Source organism: Merops nubicus, unplaced genomic scaffold (assembly GCF_000691845.1).
Source record: "Merops nubicus isolate BGI_N331 unplaced genomic scaffold, ASM69184v1 scaffold19027, whole genome shotgun sequence".
Taxonomy (NCBI): domain Eukaryota; kingdom Metazoa; phylum Chordata; class Aves; order Coraciiformes; family Meropidae; genus Merops; species Merops nubicus.
Genome location: NW_008618631.1, coordinates 58,855 through 79,340, shown reverse-complemented (window position 1 = coordinate 79,340; position 20,486 = coordinate 58,855). Strand labels below are relative to the sequence as shown.

Genomic DNA, 20,486 nt, shown 5'->3' with positions numbered 1-20,486 from the left:
CGAGGCTGCCTTCGAGCAGCCGCTGAGTTTGGCAGTTCAAGCACAGCCATTCGTTCTTCTGCAAAAAAGAGAGACGAAAAGTTCCGTTCAAACAGCATGAGCTTTGGCCCAGTGGGGACCTCACCAAGAAGTTCAGCTGAGGGGACACAGGGCAACGGTGCAAAGGACTGAACCCTCCCCAACCCGATTAGCTGACTTTGGAGAGGCCAGGCAGGGATTAGGCAAAGCGCTGAAACGCCGGTGTGGGCCATGCAGGATCTCAGGGTGTCGGAGACCCTACAACCCAGCGAAACCAACCACCCAGCTTAGACCTCCCCCTTCCCTCGTCCAGACCTCGGTGATGCTCAGCCAGAGAGATCATGGCTCCGACACAGGGATTTCACACTCTCCCCCACGCCACCTCAGCATCACCAGCTCTTTCCACCTCCAGTCTTGGCAGCATTTTGGTTTTAAGTGAAATTAAACAATGAAGGCAGGTTACCACTGTAGCTTAACACTCCTCGAGCTCCATGCAGTTTCCTTCTCACTCTGATTTGTTTTCCTCAGTACAATAAAGGTTTAACAGCATAATCATAATACTTAAGAATCTTTTTCTTTTCTAGGTTTTGAGAAAATACAGGGCACACAAGCAGACAAAATTTTGCCAAAGATATTATCCGAAGTACACGCTGTGCGGGAAAAGAACAAGACAATCTCATCTAGTGAAGTTCTCAGCAAGAGCTGGTGTTTTATGGCCTGGAAAAAGCAGCTTGCAAGCGGGGCTGTGAGCGGCAGAGAGCCTGCGGGGCTACGGCAGGGGCTCTGCATCACGAGATCAGAAGCACTTTGCCCCCCTCCAGGTCATCCAGGGGCTATTTTTACCCACACAAGAATGTCCAGGAATAGGGGCCTGATACTTTTCCTTTTGATGTTTCTTCATCTTAAATCCTTTTGGTTTTGCTGTTAACAGTCTGATATGCTCCAAGTCCTTCTCCTCAGACTCCTCTTTTGCTGATGTGTTGCTCCCAAAGCTTGAGATGGCCACCTCAGGGGGTGGCTGGCTGTGGAGGAGCTGTGATGCTGTCAGAGAGGTGGTTTTGGTGCTCAGCTGGACTAGCCTGGGGCCAGGGCTGCAAGCCAGCTGTGTCTCCTGGAGCACAGAAACCATGATCTCCATGCAGAAGACGGGGTTCACCAAAATGGCCTCGAGGAAATGTCCTCAAGTTGTTCCAGGGGAGGTTTAAATTGGATATTAGGAAAAATGTCTTCACAGAAAGCGTTGTTGAGGCCTGGCCCAGGCTGCCCAGGGCAGTGGTGGAGTCCCCATCCCTAGAGGGGTTTCCAAGCTGTGGAGATGTGGTGCTGAGGGATATGTGTTAGTGATTACCTAGCAGTGCTGGGTTAATGATTCGACTTGATCTTAAGGTTCTTTTCCAACCTAAATGATCCAAATTTGTAACTGTGAACCCCACACCTATGGGATGTCAGCAGCGTAAGGGGCTTGGCACCTGCATCCCACGGCCAGGAGTCCCCGCATCTTGCCGAGCCGCTGGAGGTGCTTTGTAGCTGGTGGTGGCCAGAAGCAACAGGCTTCCCCAGGGCCAATCCTTGGCTCACGCAGCCATCCCGACCAGGAGCAGGCACCCAGGCCCTGCTCTCCGGGGGGCAGAGGGGCAGGAGGGGGCTGCAGCAGGGGGAAGGCAGGCGTGCAGCAGCCCCCACTCGTCACAAAAACATCTTAAGAATACATCAGGGCTTCAAAGGGCCATGAAAAAAAAATCCCTCTCAGCATAGTAATATTTAATTACTGCTTAATTAAAGAGACAGTCTAATTAAGGGGCAAGTATAGCCTATTGTAGCTTAATGATTGCATTTGTCTTCTTTTATTTCAGAACTTGCTCTCGCCCCTGTGCCTCTGAATCAGATCTTCTCGCCCCGCCCCGCTGTGTAATTATTGCAGGCTGCAGAAGGAAATGTGATTGCCTGACACAAATTGAATCCCTGCCTCGTGGAAATACGTGGCCTTTCATTTTTCTCTCAGAAATCCCACTTCTCTCCTCCTGAGCTCCCTCCCCAGTGCCAGTAGCAGAGGAGGAAGACAGAGGAGCTGGGCTGGCTGTGCTGGGGCAGAGCTCAGCTCAGTTCCTGCCCCACCATCATACCTGCTCCCAGCTTAGTCCTGCAGGAACCAGAGAAGATCAGCCCACCTTGAACTACCCAGCCTGCCCCATCCAGCCCCTTAATACACTCCCTGGGTGGGCACTGATGATGTCCCACCCTGGGAGATAGCCAAGACGAGAGACTGGCATATTCTCTGTTCCCAGTTTCTCTTCTTGGCTTTTCTTTTGGCCTCTCTGGGGTCTCCCATGCCAGGGAGACCTTGCCAACACTCCAGCACGCTGTACTTTAGTCTGAACTGCCATGGAAAAGCTCTGTGTGGTTAAAGCCTGGGATGGCAGGAACACAGTGAAGGGGCAACTGAATTCCCCAAGGTGCAGGAGAGCTCCATCCCTGTCAGCAGCCAGCGGAGCTGTGTGTATGCTGCGGGCAGAGATGGTGCAGCAGCATCTCCCAGGGCAGCATCTCCCATCACATCCCAGCACTTGCTGCAGTGAACTGGTGGAACACCTCTGGCAAACCTCTCTGGGCTCTCAGCCCCCATCACCAGGGACAACTCCCAGTAGACCTCAGAGGTCTATACTGGGACCAGTGCTGTTTAATATCTTCATCAATGACATGGGCAACGGGACTGAGGGCATCCGCAGCAAGTCTGCCACGCTTTGTCAGGTGGGTGTTTGGTTTTCCTGGAGCACCTCTGCTCCCTCTCAGAGGGGTGGGCTCTGGAGCAGCTCCCCCACATGTAGAACTTGGCCACAGGCACTTCCCAGCTAACACAGCCAACGGGATTAAGCCACCTTTGAGGAAAATGCAAACATTCCATGACCAGCCAATTTGCTAACAGCTTGTAAATCCCCATCGAGATTAACCAGATCCCATGAAGATAATAATAATTAGGCTGTATTTAGTGCTTTGCATGTCCAAACCGTGGGATGGCCAGGAAGCCAGTGTGGCCCTTGCTGGGAGGTGAGCGGGTAAGGCGCTTAGGGCAAAGGCATGGCTGTGCCTGTCTGGGTCTCTGGCTTAAAGATGCTGGAATCCCGGATTGGGTCAGGGACTTGCAGGATGCTGAGGTTTGCTGCACAAGGGGGTACCATGGCAGTGGGCACGGGGGGGAGTTTAGCCACGTGGGCTCAGTGAAGATGCAGTGTGTGGGGAGGGACTGGCAGCACATGGGCAATGCCACTGGGATGCAGAGCAGGCTCCAGGCAGAGGAAAGCATCAATAATTAAAGAGAGGGATGAAACCAAAGCGGGCCTGAGATGCCATCTGGCAACCAGTCAGCTGGGCAGGCAGGAGGGTGAGGGTGCCAGGGGCTGCCCAGCCCAGCCGTGTTATCAGCTTATACCCCGGGAGGGTGATCGCCTTCCTTGCCCCCAAACCACTGGGATTTGCAGAGGATTTATGAAAAAAAAGGTTTCAGGAGAGAGAAAGGCAGCTCCTGGGGTCTTCAGGAGCAGGATGGAACCCAGGATGCAGAGCAGCCTTAGTCAGGGTCCGAGAGCGGGCGGCTTCACCCAGCAGTGCTGGGAAGTGCAGGATGTGGCCCTGCTTCTGGCAGGCTCCACGTCACTTTGGTCAACGCCCCTGTGTGGCGACTTCATTACATGCTGACTGCTCCCGTCCCTCTGGGTTTGGGGTTTTTTTAATGACGCAGCCATTGAGTTTCAGCTTCACCATTGCACATGAATCCTCTGTTTGGCAACGCAGAGGTCAGAGAGCCCTGGTCGGAGACAATGGTGCCAAAGGCTTCCTGGCCTCCCCTGGAGGCTCCCCAGCTTAGCTCCTCGCTGCCAGTCCCACTGTTACCCCTAAGACCCTCACTGGAGCCTCTTGGCTTCTGGGAGAGGCACAGCCATGGTTTTCAGCCCAGTGCAAACTGCTCCCTGTGATATCATCGCTAGGACTCTGCCCAGTTATTTGTGTTCCAGGGTATTATTTTACACAATCAAAACAGTATCTATTAAAATACCAGGACAAAAATCTGTACAAAGTAAGATAAGTGGCATGAAGTATAAGTATCTCACAAGCCAGATCTCATCTCCCAGCATAATATGCGGTGAATCTCACCAGAATATTTCATTTATTTGCTGACAACTGCTGTGCAGGGCTCATCACTGTGACAGATGGGTGCCTGGAAAATATGGAAAACACTTCTGGTATCTGAATCAAGATCCAAATTAACAAGAACCTCATAAAATCACTTTGCAAGCACTCCTCTCAGTCCTGCTTGCAGGAAACCTGTTCAGGTCTCCTGACATGCAGATACCCTCTATGCACCCTCCTGCAGCAGAAACAGGGACATCTCGCTGCGTGATCCCATCTCCCCAGTACTCAGCAGCCTCATGCTGAGAGCCACCCAGCTCTGCCCGGACTGTGGATGGCTTTCAGCACAGTTTGAAAGGGAAGGGACTAAGTCATGCTCAATCACTGGATGCGAGGGCTGTTTCAGACCCATCTCGGGCAGTGCCTGGGGTCTGGCTGGCAGGTTCTCCACCCTCAAAGAGCTCCTGTGCCCTCCCCTCTGCGAGCAGCCTCCCCCAGTGCTCATTCATTTTGGGTTCTGGCTGATGCTCCATCCCCTCAATTTCAGCCCATTCTCCTGAGCCCCTCCAAACCACCTCCCCACGGCTGGAGGCACCACACGCCTCTGCCAAAGCCCTTTGACCGAGCTGCTGCAGTTTTAGGAGGCTGGGGGAGCATTGCTGCCCCATCCCGGGATGCTCAGAGGGGAGGCTGCACGTCGTGGTGCTGACCACAGCACCTTCACAACGGGCGTTCTGAACCTCGTGTGCCATCAAGCAAACAATCATGGGCCTGGTTTTACCTCTGCGCTGGCCCTGATCTCTCCTCGGAAGCTGAGGCAGTGATGGGATTTGAAAGGAGGGTGAGGAAATGCACCGGAGATGGGGGGGAGAGACGGAGCAAACGCAAGAGATGCCGGTGGGAGCTGTGCCCGAGGTGGGGACGCTGGCGAGGATCCAGGTGGCCCTGGCGCCAGGAGCGGGGACTGGAGGCAGCAGGCAGGGGGGACAGCCCCGGGGACAGGCACACACTGCTGGGGGACAGCTGCCTCTGGGACGGGGCAGATGGTTTGTGGGCAATTGCCCCCATCCTGCCTTTTTTTCCCCTAAATCTCTCAAAATCCCCCTCAAGCTGGACGCAGAGCTGCTGGTGCCTGTGCTTGACACCAGCATTTCTGCCAGCATATGTGTGCTGCTCTGGTCTATGCACAGAGTCATAGAATTGTTTGGGTTGGAAGAGACCTTTCAGATCATCAAGTCCCACCATTAACCCAACACAGCCAAGTCTACACTAAATCATGTCCCTCAGCACCACATCTCCACAGCTTTTCAATCCCTCCAGTACTGGGGACTCCACCACTGCTCTGGGCAGCCTCTTCCAGGGCTTGACAAACTTTTCAGTGAATAATTTTTTTCCCAATGTCCAACCTAAACCTCCCCTGGTGCAACTTGAAGCCATTTCCTCTTGTTCCTTGGGAGAACAGACTGACCCCCACTTGGCTCCAGCCTCCTTGCAGGGAGTTATCAAGAGCCAAAGGGTCTCCCCTGAGCCTCCTTTGCTCCAGGCTCAACACTCCCAGGTCCCTCAGCTGTTCCTCACAGGACTTGGGCTCCTTCACCAGCTTCATTGCCCTTCTTTGGAGATGCTCCAGCCCTTCAATGTCCTTCTTAGAGTGAGTGGCCCAAAACTGAACCCACGACCCCACCTGTGGCCTCCCCAGTCCTGAGTACAGGGGGACCATCACTGCTTTTGTCCTGCTGGCCACACTACTGCTGATACAAGCCGGGATGCTATACGTACATCTCTATAAAATCTGTAAATAAAAAAGGAGCCATAAACACAGCTATAAACGCCATTCAGCAGAGCAAGTCAAGGTCCTGGAGCCTGGCCACTGATGCCTGCCTGACTCAGGGAGTGAGGGGGACCAGCAGGGTCCCCAGGGAGCCGCTCTGCATCCCTCCCATGGGAGGCTGTTGCAGCAAAGAGCCAGCACTCCCCCAGAGTAAAGCTGTGGGCTCCTGGGACCATCCAAAGGGAAAGGCAGCGAGGAACCTGTAGACACCTCCTGCAGCTGCTTCCTCAGCCGCTGACTCCTCCAGACTAATTGACTTCATTCCCATCAACGGGGCAAGTATTAGTGTGACCAGGGCTCACAGATTAGCCCTGCTGAAACCCACTGCACTTATTTCCATCTAAATATAAATGCTAAATATAGCATTTGACTAAGCAACCCAGGGATGTGTTTTCCAGCATCAGCCTGTTCTTATCTGTTCCTGTGGCCTCTCTCAGGCTGATGGAGCTGACAGTCCCTGCCCAGCTCTCTCTGAGAGGTGTGTGATGGATCGCTGGCCTTTGCGCTGCAATAATAGGATTAAAATCAGTGCAGGGTACTGAGCTCGCTGGGATGAGCTTTGCATCCCAGGGCTTGTTTTCTGCCTCCCATCTGCTCTGCTCCATCCCACTTCCTTCTCTGTTCTGGGTCCTCTCCCAGTTGGAAAAAAGACACAGAAAGGGAAGACGGGAGAAGCTGCATGTGATGGCTGAGTGCTGGGGCTGCCACTGGCTGTCACTCGGAGCAGCAGCAGCTCCCGGCCCCAGCTCCATGGCAGCCACCAGGGAGATGCTGTCACACCAATGCTCCCTCCCCTCGGCAAAGCCACCCAGAGGGGATCTAGAGCAGGAGCAGTGCTGTCTGTCCTACCACCTGCCCCCTTTGTGGGTGCCATGGAGCCAGTAAGGCAGAGATGGGGAGCTGGACCACAGCCTGGTGCTGAAGTGGCCATCGCAGACCTGTTCCTACGGCACCTAGGAGCATCCTCCTCCCTCAGCTCTTCCTTCTCCTTCCCCCTGCATACGCCTCACGCTGGGGCTTTTTTCCCCTCCCCTGATCCTGACCACAGCAGGGATGCACCAGCCTTCCAGGACACAGGCCAGGAGTCAGAGGAACAGCCCCCGAGGCACTCCCAGCCTCCCACCCCGCGGTTCCATACCCACAGAGTCAGCCGAGGATTATTCCATCTGAAAGTCCTGGGCTGATGAGTAACAGCAACGCTCCCCTCTGCTCGCCTTTGAGGAACAGCTGTGCTCCTGCCAAGCCCGGCGTATTCTGATGCATCAGCCACTGGCTGGGCTGGCAAACGCCACCTCTGTGGCCACGGGAGAGCTGCAAACAGCTGCAGACCCCAGTGGCCACGCCCCTGGGTCAGGGAATCACCATCCTGGACAGAGCCTCCTGAGACAGAGGTGGAGATCAGCACCTGCTGGAGTGCTGACCTGCAGACAGGGGCATACGCTGCTCTGCTGTCTCCAGAGCTGTCCCAGGGCTCCCAGCAAGGGTCCTTCTCACATTTGGCTTGATAGAGGCTGGAGGAAAAGCCCATCAACTCTTCCATGTTATTGTGGTGTTAGAGTCAAGCTTAGACTACTTTTAGATACTGTTATTTCACTGTTGGGCCTCAATAATTCTGTTCCACAGAACTGGGAAAGAAGCTCACTCTGACTGACTCAAATGCCAAGGGGCCAGTTGGAAAAACAGTTTGGATCACCTGGACAGGAGCTCAGAATAAACCCTCCTGGCTTTGGCACCCAGCCCAAGCACCCATGGGCGAGCAGCTCCCAGCAGAGCCCAGCTCTGGAGCATCTCAGCACACACATCCTTGCAGGGCCATAGCCATGAGCCAGGCTCCCCCAGCTCGTCCCTGGCCCATTTTCCACCACCTCCAAACTGAGGGCAGCTGCTGCAGCAGGAAGCACCCCCTGTATTTTCAGAGCTTAAATTTAAAAAAAAAAAAAAAAAAAAAAGAAAAAAATCTTTTCCAACAGCAAGAATGTTTCTAAGTTGAAGGATCGAAACTATTTTGCAATCAAGGAAGCCTATTTCCAAACCAGCCCGATTGTGAGAGCCTGGATGCTGTGTGGGCTGTGTGAAGAGGCTGCTAAAAAAGGGTTCACAGCTGTCCAAAATTTGGAAACTGGTGCTTTGGCAGAATATATATAGACATCCCTCCCCACTCAACATATTTCCTTCCAGATCATTAGATAAAAAAAAAAAAAAAACAAACCCAACTTAAAAAATCAGTAGGATATTGAGAAGAGCACTTTAATGCTTTTGGATTCTCTTAAGAGCCACAGGACTAACTCCCAGGGCTACGGGTGAGCATCACTCGCCCTGGGAAGGGCCAGCTAAGCGTCAGTGCCATGGCCATGCTTCTGCAACACCACAGACCTCCAGCAACACACCTGCTGCCATCAGAATGGGGAGCAGAGACACCAGCTCCAGCACAGCAATGGCAGTGGAGAGGAAGGCAGACCACTTTGCCTCGAAGTGGTGAGGAGGTGAGACATGGAAGCTGACCACTTCTAGATGGAATGCAGGTCATCCGCTGCTTTACTTTTGGGGCCAGGCGTGATCACCAGAAACGCCCATTATCAATTTGACCCAACAAGTTCACCCAGCACCTTCCGCACCAGGTCACCCCACGCCGTTTTGTTTCAGATAAAATACACCCTTGATTTCACATGGTTGCTACCTCTGGGCAGCAAATTTCATGCTCATTTATCTCCATAATTTCCAACCTGGGTGTGCTCCCTTTTTTTCCCCCAGCCAATGGCTACCACCATGCACCTTCTCTACCTTGGCCTTTATTCACTGTCTCTTTTCTACAGTGCGAAGTGGAGATAAAGCTGCCCCTGGCCTGAGGCAGACTCAAGACACAGCATCTTTTCAAAGAAGGGGGAGAAACAGCACATCCAGGTTGGGCACCTGAAAGTGCCATCACAGGAGGAAACGCACGAGCCCAGCACTGCGTGTTTAAGGAAATTGAAAACCACGAAGAGTAAGAAAAATAGGAGGAACAAGAGAGTAAGTCTCAGATGCTGAAAGGGCTTTTCGTTCCCCTTTTCATGGAGCCTTCCCATTTCTCTGTTTTATCTCAGAGCTAAATTAACTCCCAGCTCAGTTCCGAAAGCCTGGACCCAACTGGGTGAAGAATTAAGAAGATTTTCTGTTCACAGTAAAATCCAGGCAATGGTATTAACACAGCAGAAGGTTTGGTCTGGTAATCAAAGATTAGCTATGGCTGTCCCAAGGTAGACAAGCTTGGATTTTCCCATTTTGCCCCAGCGTGACGTTTATAAAGCTGTCTGGATGGATCATTTACAGTCGATCCAGACCAGAACACGATGACCATTGTTCAACCACGCAGAAGAGACGGACGCACCTTTTATCCTGTGCCGTGGCCCAGCTCCACGTCCCCTCCTTGCCCACACAGACCAGTTCCTCCCAGTGCACCCTCCCTGCTCTGGTTTCTGCTCTGGTGCTACCAAGGATGTACCCGCTGAGGAACTACATCTTCTCAGCAAGCCCCACCACCAGCAGTGCGACTCCACTCTACATCCAGCACTCAAACCCAACTGCCCAGAGCAATAAAGAAATAATATATTGTTCATTTTTGGCCAAATCGATCTGGCCGTGCATCGTAATTTACTCCGTGAGGTAGTACTCCTTAACAAGATTTATCAGCCTGCCAGCCAGCCTTATCTTTAACAGTCCCCATTATTGGGATGTATTTCTCAGCCAAGGTTAACAGCAGCAGGAGGATCTCCAAATGCTGGCTGCATGATAATAATCCTTCAATAACGCCCAGGAGATGTACATTGGGTCCAGCAGGGTCCACACCCAGGCCACCTCAGCTCCTAACTCCCTTTGGTGCCCTGGCACGGTGTAGGTGATAGGTGTTTCTCATGGCCATGTTGCTATTTCATGCCTACGTTTGATGCAACAACCATGTCTCTCCAGGAACCGTGTGAACCTGCACATGGAAGATTTCACATTTGCAGCAAAATAATGCTCGCAAAGAGAAATATTCTATTCTTTTTTCCAACAGAATGGAAGAAAAACCAAGAAAAGCTAAGTTTATCTGAGAAGTCTTATTTAATCAAAACCTTGGTTTTTCATAGGCACTAGTGCTGACTAAAATATCAGCCATCCAACAAGTAATTTTCTGCATCTGATAAAAGCAGATTCAAGCTGTCTGATTGCTCTCTTTGAAATTGCAAAGAGCCCCAAGTGTCTATCAGGCAGCAGCCACTCACTTCCAAACCAGAAGAAAATCTGCATCTTCAGGAGCTTCAGCTTCCTCCCCATAACGAGCTGTTCAGTCCCCAGTTGCCTCACCCCCAAACCAGTCTACCAGCAGCAAAAGGGGTTTGAACCTATTTCAGGATCATGATGGATCATCTTCAAAGCATTTTGGGGAGCCATTAGTTGTACGGTTCAGAGGCTGAGGACATCAGAAACCGATGTCCTGTGGAACCTGCACAGTCATATAATGCTTTTCAAACCCAGGGTTTTTGCCCTGAAATATGTGTGTTCCTATAGAACTGGAAGCTTTGGTTTCTATGAGCAATGCTGTTTGACCCCATTAAACAAACACTGCTTCAAAAAAACCCACATACCCTGTTGCAGGCTTCAAGATTGTGAGTCCCGATTGCAGCAGCAGAAGTATTTTAATTAAATGAACTAAGTTTATGGAATAAATCAAGTGATAAGCTTGAAAAATTAACTCTCATAATCTCTCATGCTTCTGTGCAGGTCAATAAACTATTACAGTAAAAGGCTGGGAAACGTTCTAGAAACATGAGTTGTTACAACAGAGAGGGATGAGCCATTTTACTACCCAAATTATACTCAGCAGCATCTTTCCATCCTCTCATCTGCTGCCCACGGCAAAGCTGGAGCAGCACAGCCAGCATCTCCCACTCGCCTGGGTCCAGATCCCAGCCCTCCTCACCAGGAGAGCATCTCCCTGTCCTCATCTCTTGTGATTCCAGACCCCCCAAATGACTAAAATCTGGGCCATAAAGTCACGCTTGATGAACCCACAAGCTGACTACAGAAGAGGTACGTGTCTTGGTGGGTCCAAAGTAATTTTCATCGTCTTCAAGACTTATTTTAAAACTTTGGTTTATTTTCAAGCCCCCCTTATTATAACCTAAACTTATTTTTAAAATAGCTGATAGGCTCCCAGTGACCCTGACCTGGATGGATGTTCCCACCAGCAGTGCCAAGTCTCTCTGCAGCCAAAAGGTAGGAACTGGCTACAGGTGCCAGGGTGGAAGAACTGAGCCTTTCCATCTCAAGAATAAATGCAGCAAGAATGAAGCCAAGAAGCCAAACTAAAATGAAATAGTGAAGTCCACATAAAATGGTTCCAATAATAATAAAAAAACCCAACCAACCAAACAAAAAAAAAAAAAAAAAACAAACAAAAAAACAACCCCCCAAACCACTTATGAATATTTACTTAGTTTAACATGCATCTTTGAAGGCATCTCCTTCCCCAGCTGCCCTTTTTGCAAAGACAGGAAGATGACACTGGGACCTCTTGGCTCCTTGGAGCTACAGAAGGAACCACCTCATATAAACCCATTAAGTAATTTAAGAAGCTCCACTTGAAGGGTATTTCATAGCCACTTTGCAGAAACCTGCTTCTCTGAAGGAAGGCTGGAAATCAGGTGAGTGTTGCCAGAAGAAAACCCTGGATTTGTTAAAAGTATTGCTACCTAGCTCTACTTTGCTCTTCTTCTCCTGATGTCCTATTTGCTCTCAGCAAACAGATGACTCTTAGCCATATGTAACAGCTCTGAGTAGATGGGGGAATTATGTCAAGCTGGGAATTTCACAGCTCCTTTGCAGCACCTCCTGAGTGCTGGTTCCACCACAGCCCCCTCGCCCAAGCTGGCCAAGGCCACCAAGTGCTGGGCTGGCACTTGGCCACACACAGCCTGGGTGGTCCAGCTCCAGAGCTTGGATGCGGCCCTGGCTGGGACTGAGCCCAGACCTGCAGAGCCACAGGCAAACCCACACCACAGGTCCCATCCTGACACCCATGTTCACGCTTTCAGGCTGTAAGGTCCTATCCTTATACCCACGTTCCTGTTTCCCAACCCAATACTTCATCTCTTTGCCAAACTAGGGGGTTTTGGAAAGCATATGTTCTCTGAGCCATCCAAACCCTACTGAAATGAGTGTTCTTCTGCTTCAACAGGTTCAACAGGGAACCAGGTGCTCTTCATGCTCCAAACAATTAAAAATATTCCAACCAAACAAAAATCCAAACCAAACTCACGTCAGAGATCAGAGACTGCCTGCAAGCTATCTCCCAGTCATGGCACAAACCAGGGCCAAAAGCTTCTAGCTGTGGCGTGGGAAAATATGAAGCATTCAGAGATACAATCTGAAGATCCCAAAGCAGATCTCTAAATTAAAAAAGCCTTCTTATCACTCCCAAAGGTGTCTCCATTTTCCCCAAACTCTCCCTCCAGGTTCCAGCATTTTGTTTTACTCTTTGCCTTAAGTAACTCAGGGCAATGAGATCTCCAGACTGACTCTGCAAAATATCTTCTTCTTACTTGGCAGCCTCGTCTTTCTTCTTCTTTGACTGTTGTGAGAAATGTAAAAGCCACTGCAGGACCTCTGCTGTGTCACTTCTGCTGAGGGGCACCAAGTGACACCCATCCCACCCTGTCCTGGGCATTTGCTTCATCGGGTGCAAACAGGCTCCCAGAAAATCTCCCTTTGAGACATTTCCTCATGCCAAGGAAGAGGGTGGTGAAGGGGGTTCCTGCACCAGGTGTGAGATGAATATCTCCAGGATGAGAAGCCAAGACCCTCACGAGGAGATACCCTTGGTGGGTACCACTCTCTCCTTCAACGTGGAGAAATAAACCTGAAACCGGAGGGGACAAACACTACCTTCTGTGGCAGCAGTTTCCCCATGGCCATGGCCATGGCAGAAGACACCCAGTGGAAGGTCCCCGCGTGCCCAGGCACCACGGCAGGTGGGGGGCAGCCTGGGCAGGGCAGGTGGCTCCCCGGGCACAGAACACCTCACCAGAGCACCTTGCCTTGTTTTAGCAGGCAGAGCAGATGACAGTGAGAAGAGAAGGAGGCAAAGCAGAAGTGAAGAGAAGGCTTTTGACACAGAGCCTCATGCTCTGCTGAGGGGGTTCAGTGTGTTGCAACTGTCGGAGCCAGGATTAACTTTGAAGCAGCTCAGGGGTTCATTGGTGGAAGACCTACAGCCATAGAGAGCAGAGACGGGGAGAAACTAACCTTGGTTCCCAAATACTGCTCGGCAGCGACAGCTGGCGTTGGCTCAGAACAGGAATAATCCTCAGCAAAAGGAGGCAGAGCCCTCGCAGAGGCTTCCAGCCCTGGCAAGGAGGAACATCGGCCCCATTACCTGCTGGCTACCACAGGGCTGGGGGCAGCTGGGACCATTCCCTTCCCAGATGTCACTGTGGGTTTCTGCACAGCTGAGCCTGAACATCTCTCAGGGTTGCTGCCTGGGGTCTTCCCTGCCTGAAATGCTGGGGATGCTCGGGAGGGCACCCTGGTTTTACCTCCTCTCTGAGCCCCTGCAGGGCTGGGGACCACAAGAGCAGCATGCAGGGACCAGTCCAGCAGTGCTGTTCCTGAGCTGGGGCTCCAGGCAATGTTGAGAAGATGGTTTAGAATCATAGAATCCTTTAGGTTGGAAGAGGCCTTCAAGATCATCAAGTCCAGCCATTAAGCCAACACTAAGTCCTCTGCAAAAAACAGAATCAGAATCAGAGTCTGTCAGGGTTGGAAGGGACCACAGGGATCACCCAGTTCCACCCCCTCTGCCATGAGCAGGGACACCTCCCACTAGAGCAGGCGGCCCAGAGCTTCATCCAGCCTGGCCTTAAAGACTCCCAGGGATCGGGGGTCCTCCCTGGGCAACCCATTCCAGGGTCTCACCACTCTCATGGGGAAGAATTTCTTCCTCAGGTCCAGTCTGAATCTACCCACTTCCAGCTTTGCCCCATTCCCCCTAGTCCTGTCGTTACCCAATGTCCTAAAAAGTCCCTCCCCAGCTTTCCTGTAGGCCCCCTTAAGATACTGGAAGGTATAAGTTCATACCTTACCTGCCCTGTGCAGCCCAGTGCTGGGTGCCACAGGCCCCTTGCACCCCAGACACCATTACTCCACCAGCCTGGCTACCAGGATGCTCACAGAGATGGTACCAAAGGCTTTGTGAGGCAGATGCCATCCACATGGGACCTGAGGAGAGCCATGGAGCCCATGCCTCCCTGCTGTCCCCTTCTCCTGGTTCCACGTTCAGTGTGACTGGCAGGATAAAGCACCATGGGGCAGGGAAGGAAAGCCCACAGTAACTGCAGCCACATCCTCCTGGATCTGCACCTCCCCCTCCAACAGAAAATACAACTCCAGCAGCTGTGCCTTTGAAACTGTTTCCCTTCCAAATGCCCCAGAAAGTTGTTTAAGTTGCAAAGCATTACTTGGGGCTTTTGCATCAGGTTCTTAATTAGCAGAAAAGATTTGTTTTGTCGGGGAATCTCGCTTCCAGGGGCTCATAAACTGCTTTTAATACCAGCTCTAGGAACAGCCTCAGAAAGGAAAAGCATTTCTTCTGGAGCGCTGGGCTACGCCTCTGCCTGCCCCCAGTCAACTTCTCTTGGCCACACAAAGTCATCACGCAATTTTTAACAGCAAGTTTCATATTCCTTTCTAGCAGTGCAGGAGGTTCCCCATGCTGTGCATCACTAGCTGCTGCTTCCCTGGCTGCCCGACGCTGAGGCAGGGAGATGTTTTGCCCTCGGCTCACCAGCGACGTGCCTGGGTTTGTCTGTGACCACCCAAGAAAGAGCAGGCAGCTTTGGATCACTCCAGGAACATGAACCAACCACCACTAAGCTTGCAAACAACCTTTTACCTACCCTATAGGAGGAGTGTTTGATGAAGAGAGAAGGTGACAGCACTCTCTTTGATGGGTTGCTTACTTGTAATTGTTCCTTTTACGCGCTTTCTAGATCTCACGTCTCTAGGTGCCATTTCAAGCAACATATTTAGAAACTCTTGGCAAAGTACAAAGTAATACATCATTTTGGATGTCTTTTTCCAAGAGGGCAGGCACATGGGCTGCCACTCATGGAGCAAAGCAGACTCCCAAGGGGTATGGCAAAGCTGTGGCTACACTCTTGAAACTTCCATTTCACATCCCTTTCTCATCCAGTTTCTCATACCTGGCCAGGATCTGCTTTTAGAACTGGATGGATTTTAAACTTAATTTAACTGGGTGGCAGGGCAGCTAAGCCGATGCCACTCAGAGGCAGCATCCCTCGTTGCCACCCCTGGATGCTGGAGGAGATTGGAGGGGGCACAGGATGGGGAGAGGTGCTGGTGTTCCCTCCACGCCTGTGCTGGGAGAGGGGGACATGGCCCAGCTACAGCCAGAGCTGAACTAAGGAGAAAAGGATAACAAGGTAAAATCAAGGAACTCTAGAGAAAATTATTCGAGCAAATTACCAAATTACGGATAATCTGGATGTGACAAAACCTTGACTCTGGTGTCTCACCAACAAACAGTCTGCAATGCATCAGACACCGGAGGAGGCCGATACCCAGATGGACCCATGTCAGCTTGTTTCATAGCTAGAGAGCTTCAGAGGAGCCAAACAGGATGGAGAAGGTGTCTCCACGGTGGTTTTCTGCTCTTTTGTGCTAGTGTTTGCCCATTTTTTAGAGAGAAATACGGTCTGTATGGGAGCACTGAACACCCTTAGGAAGCAGGCAAGCCTCTGGAGGCACAGGAGCCCTCCCCAGCCCAGCCCCCTGCACAATCCTCTGCTTTGTGAGCTTCCTAAGGGACATTTCCTAAAAATTCCCTGTTTTCTCAGAAAATGATTGCACAGTTGATGGAGCATTTCATCCCCTGAGGCTTCTAGATATTGCCTATGTGATCAGACCCTTCTCCAGTGCACCCTGGGTTAACAACATTTAGGGCCACAAAAATGATGTGAGAACTAGAACCCCTCTGCTGTGAGGCCAGGCTGGCAGAGTTGGGGTGGTTCGGCCTGGAAAAGAGAAGGCTCCAGGGAGGACTTATTGCTGCCTTTCAGTACTTAAAGGGGTCAATCGGACAGGGATAGACCTTTTAGCAAAGCTTGTTGTGAAAGGACAAGGGGTGATGGTTTTAGATTATAAGAGGGCAGATTAAGATTAGACAGAAGGAAGGAATTTCTTACACTGAGGGTCGTGAGACCCTGGCCCAGGTTGCCCAGAGAGGTGGTAGAAGCCCCATCCCTTGATATATTCCAGGTCAGGTTGGACAGGGCTCTGAGCAACCTGCTCTAGTTGCAGATGTCCCTACACCCTGCAGAGAGGTTGGACTAGGTGACCTTTAAAGGTCCCTTCCAACCCAAACCATTCCATGATTATTTACTTACAATTAAAGGCAGAGCAGGGGCATGGTGAGTGGCTGGGAAGGAGGAGCGGCTGCCTGTCCCCACAGAACCACGTTTCAGCCTTGGGGAGGTGGGATGTGCCCCTTGCTTCGGGAGCAGCCGTGTCCACGAGGCCGTTGCAGGTGCCAGCAGCTCAGCTCAGCTCCACGCTCAGCCCAGCTCCCAGCAGGGCTCCCCAAGCTGCCGGACGAACCATGGGGCTGGGAAGGACCCAACATGCCACCCATGAAACCCCTTTACCCAAACACCACCATAGAGCTGTCACCACCATTTTGGGGGCCAGATCTCATGGTGCCAGAAATAACAGGTAGTAAAGGCAACAGCAAGAGGAGAGATGGAGACTTGCCTTGCTCCCAAACACAGGCACTGGCTTGGAAGTCATCAAGCACTTCTACAGGCAGCAGCCCAAGGGCTGGACAAGCCTTTCCACCTGCTCCTGGGAGCAGACACAGGATAAAAATCAAAGATGGAAAAGAGCCCAATCGTTGCAGGATCAAGCAAGAGCATCTGTGTTAATGCCTTGGCTTATAATTACAATCACTTACGTTAATAACTGCACCTCCCTGCTAATCCCTCCTACACTTCCGATTAGTGTAAAGGAGCTGCTTTACAGCCTTACGTGAAAAAAGGAACCATGGAAGCATCAGCCTTGGTGAAAAATCCTGTGTCAGCACCAAGGAAGCTGCAGTTTCAGCCTGCACAGCAGAGCAGCTGCTGCTCGTCACCTCTTATAGCCTAAATAAATAAATAAATAAAAGAGACAGAGGAAAATGAAGGTGCTTCAGTGTAAATGGCAGTGGCAGAGATGATGTTCTGCACTGAACAAGTTCACTGAAAGCTGGGAAGCAAACGTCGAGGGGAGAAATGCAGGGATGTGTCTTTCCCTCCTCTGCTCTGTGAACAACAGCGAGTGGAGTAATTTGGGGTCCACGAGCTCAGGGAGCCCAGATGCCACAATGGCAGGTGTGCAAGGGCATTTAAGCTGATAAAGAGGCAGATGAACCCCTCCCGGGGGGGGTCAGAGTGCTTGCAAAAGTTTGGTACCCAACTCCTTTGCATGCCAGGATGCAGGTCCCCAGAAGCCATCACACGAATTTCTTTTGGGAGAGCAGAAAATAAGTATAAATAAATAATGAAGAGAATACAGTTTCTAGAATCTCTGGGTTTGCCAGCCAGCCCCTAGCCTTATGTGCCACGTGGGCCCCCAGCTTCTGCAGGGATCTCACACCTCCAGAATTCAAACCACCCCATGAAACAACTCCCTTTCAACTATGCAGTGAAGGTCAACCAAAAAGGTGTTTAATTACATGTCTCCAGCCAGCAAGAGGCTGCCTGTGTGCAGGGCACATTGCCCCAGAGCTCTGCTGAGTTGGGCACCACGACAGTGCAGAGCCCCAGCTCCCCAACAATAATAGTGAAGCGAAGCTTCCCTTTCAGCTGGGAGGAAGGTCCTGTTTCACAAGAGACCAGAGTTTACAGAATCACAGAATGGTAGAATAATCACAGACAGGTTGGAAGGGACCTCTGGGGATCACCTCGTCCAACCCCACTGCTCCAGCAGGGTGCCCAAGGTGGCATCCAGGAAGGTCTGGAGTCTCTACAGAGAAGGAGACTCCACAACCTCTCTGGACAGCCTGCTGCAGGGCTCCATCACCCTCACAGCAAAAAAGTTTCTCCTCATGTTTAGGGGGAACTTCCTGGGTTCCAGTTTGTGCCCGTTGCCCCTTGTCCTGTCGCTGGGCACCACTGACAAGAGTCTGGCCCCATCCTCTTGACCTCCACACATCAGATATTGATCAGCATAGATCAGATCCCTTCTCAGGCTTTTCTTTTCCAGGCTAAACAGCCCCAGGGCTCTCAGCCTTTCCTCACCACAGAGATGCTCCAGGCCGCTCAGCATCTCTGTAGCCTCCTCTGGACCCTCTCCAGTAGTTCCTTGTCTCTCTTGACCTGGGGAGCCCAGAACTGGACACAGCACTCCAGAGGTGGCCTCACCGGTGCAGAGTAGAGGGGGGGAGAGCCTCCCTGACCTGCTGGTCATACCCTTGCTAATACACCCCAGGAGACCATTGGCCTTCTTGCCTACAAGTGCACATTGCTGGCTTCATAACCTGTACTGGTGCATTGCAGGGAGACTCAATGAGCGGGATGATGGTGAGGGCTCAGCTCTTCATCCCACACCTCCTGGCAGTACCACCACCCTGACAAGATCGGGCTGTGGCCCTTCAGCAAAGCCCCACAGTGATTTAACGGAGAAAGAAAACAAACATTGAGCTGGCTGACTCTCATGTGTTTGCCTGTAACCACACTAATAAAGCCTTTTCCTTGTATAGATTTTCTTTCCTTGCTCAATGTACTTCTCAGAAGATGGTATTTTATAGTCCTCACCTCACATGGCTTGCCCAACACATAAAAATAGGGCATTCCAGCACATGGCAAGGACTGCACACTGAACTATATGAGACATCGTTAAATCTGGGTGGAACCCTGTGGTTGCTGAGTTGTAGATACCATAAAACTGTCTTTCAGGTCCTATTGGCCCTCGGAGGAGGACACAACCTTCACCGACATGCATGTGGCTGGTGAAAGTCTGGGCTTGCCTCATCAGCATGGTATCAACGCGCCAGGAGGAGACACGGCCCCACCGGCTTGCTCTGCCCTTGGGCTTTGCCAACAGTGGTTTTGGCACGGGAAGGAGGACATCACCACAAGAGCCTATCCCTGAGCTCGCAGTGCCCATCCCCAACACACACATCCAGCTGGTCACCTCAGCAGCAGCACTGCTGGTTTATAGAATCATAGAATTGTTTAGGGTGGAAAAAAACCTTAAGATCATCGAGTCCAATCGTCAACCCAGCACTGCCAAGTCCACCACAAAAGCACATCCTTAAGCACCGCGTCTACACAGCTTTTAAATCCCTCTAGGGATGGTGACTCAACCCATCCCACTTCCCTGGGCAGCCTGTTCCAATGCTTGATGAGCCTTTCTGTGAAGAAACTTTTCCTAATGTGATAGGCTTCTTCCCCAGCATGTCCACACACTTCACTGGCAGCAACTCCTCTCCTCTTCTGACTCTGATTTTGTACCAGGCATGTTTACAGATGCTAAAGACCATGGGATACCACTGCAAAAAGTCACTGGGTTCACAAAGGGAAAAGACACTGCTTTGGAAGGTGAATCAACATCAAGAAAGTCAATCTGAGATGCTCCCACCACAGCTGGAAAACTATCTCCACTGCAGCCTGCCCCTAAAACTGCCTCCCCCTCAACCCACTCAGAAAGTCAGTGGTACAAAGCCAATTAAACGCTCGATTAAGTGTCCCAACATGCTCCCAAATAAAGTACTAATATGGCACATTATAAAGGGAAAAAAAAAAAAAAAGGAAAAAGAAGACGAAAGCTCCAGGTTGTACAATGGTTTCTGAGCACCTCAGGATAATCTGTGCCTGCTCCCAGAGGGTGGGAACAGGAGCTGAACAGCTAAATCCTCTCGCCACCTCCAACAAAAAGAGCTGTTTCTCTCTCTGCCCACCACACCTTCAGACCTAGACTGCTTTATAGGGTCTCACCATCCTCACTATCCATCCTGCCTGGGGACCACATGCCTCCACCATCAGTGCCCACCGTGCTGCAAAGAGCATTCTACTTCACCCCCTTCACAGTCTTCTTGTCTTCATAAGAGTAGTGTCCACCACAGGCAGATGTTTTCCATCTCCACCAGCAGCCCCTGCTGTGGGCAGGGGAGAGGTCTCACGACGCAGGGGCCCACACATTTCACTAGGCAGCCTGGATTCAAGGCTCATTACCCTGGACTGTCCTATTGCATGCTACTGATCCCCAACGAGTCATCTCACCAAACTGAGAATCACAGATATGATCCAAGCGATGCCACCCCTAAATCAGAAGTACTCTGTAAATCCTACAGCAAACAGCAAGTTTAGAGGCCACCAAACCTCATATCTGAGGTTTCTCCCAGGGCAGAGATGGTGATAACCTACTGACATTGGGTGCTGGTCCCTGTGCTGGGGACGGCCTCTGAGATTTATCCACTGATCGTTCAACATAAGACTCA

At 51.3% G+C, this 20,486-nt stretch overlaps 1 protein-coding gene across 1 annotated transcript in view; it reads right to left on the bottom strand.

Moving 5' to 3' along the window:
* Window positions 1-20,486, bottom strand: part of BSN (bassoon presynaptic cytomatrix protein) — a gene marked incomplete at its 3' end in the record, with an annotated part of 62,153 nt that overhangs the window by 5,884 nt on the left and 35,783 nt on the right. Inside the window, 1 exon segment of the mRNA XM_008943522.1 lies at window positions 1-58. This exon segment is cut by the window's left edge and continues 49 nt beyond it. Coding sequence (XP_008941770.1) covers window positions 1-58 — 58 coding nt within the window.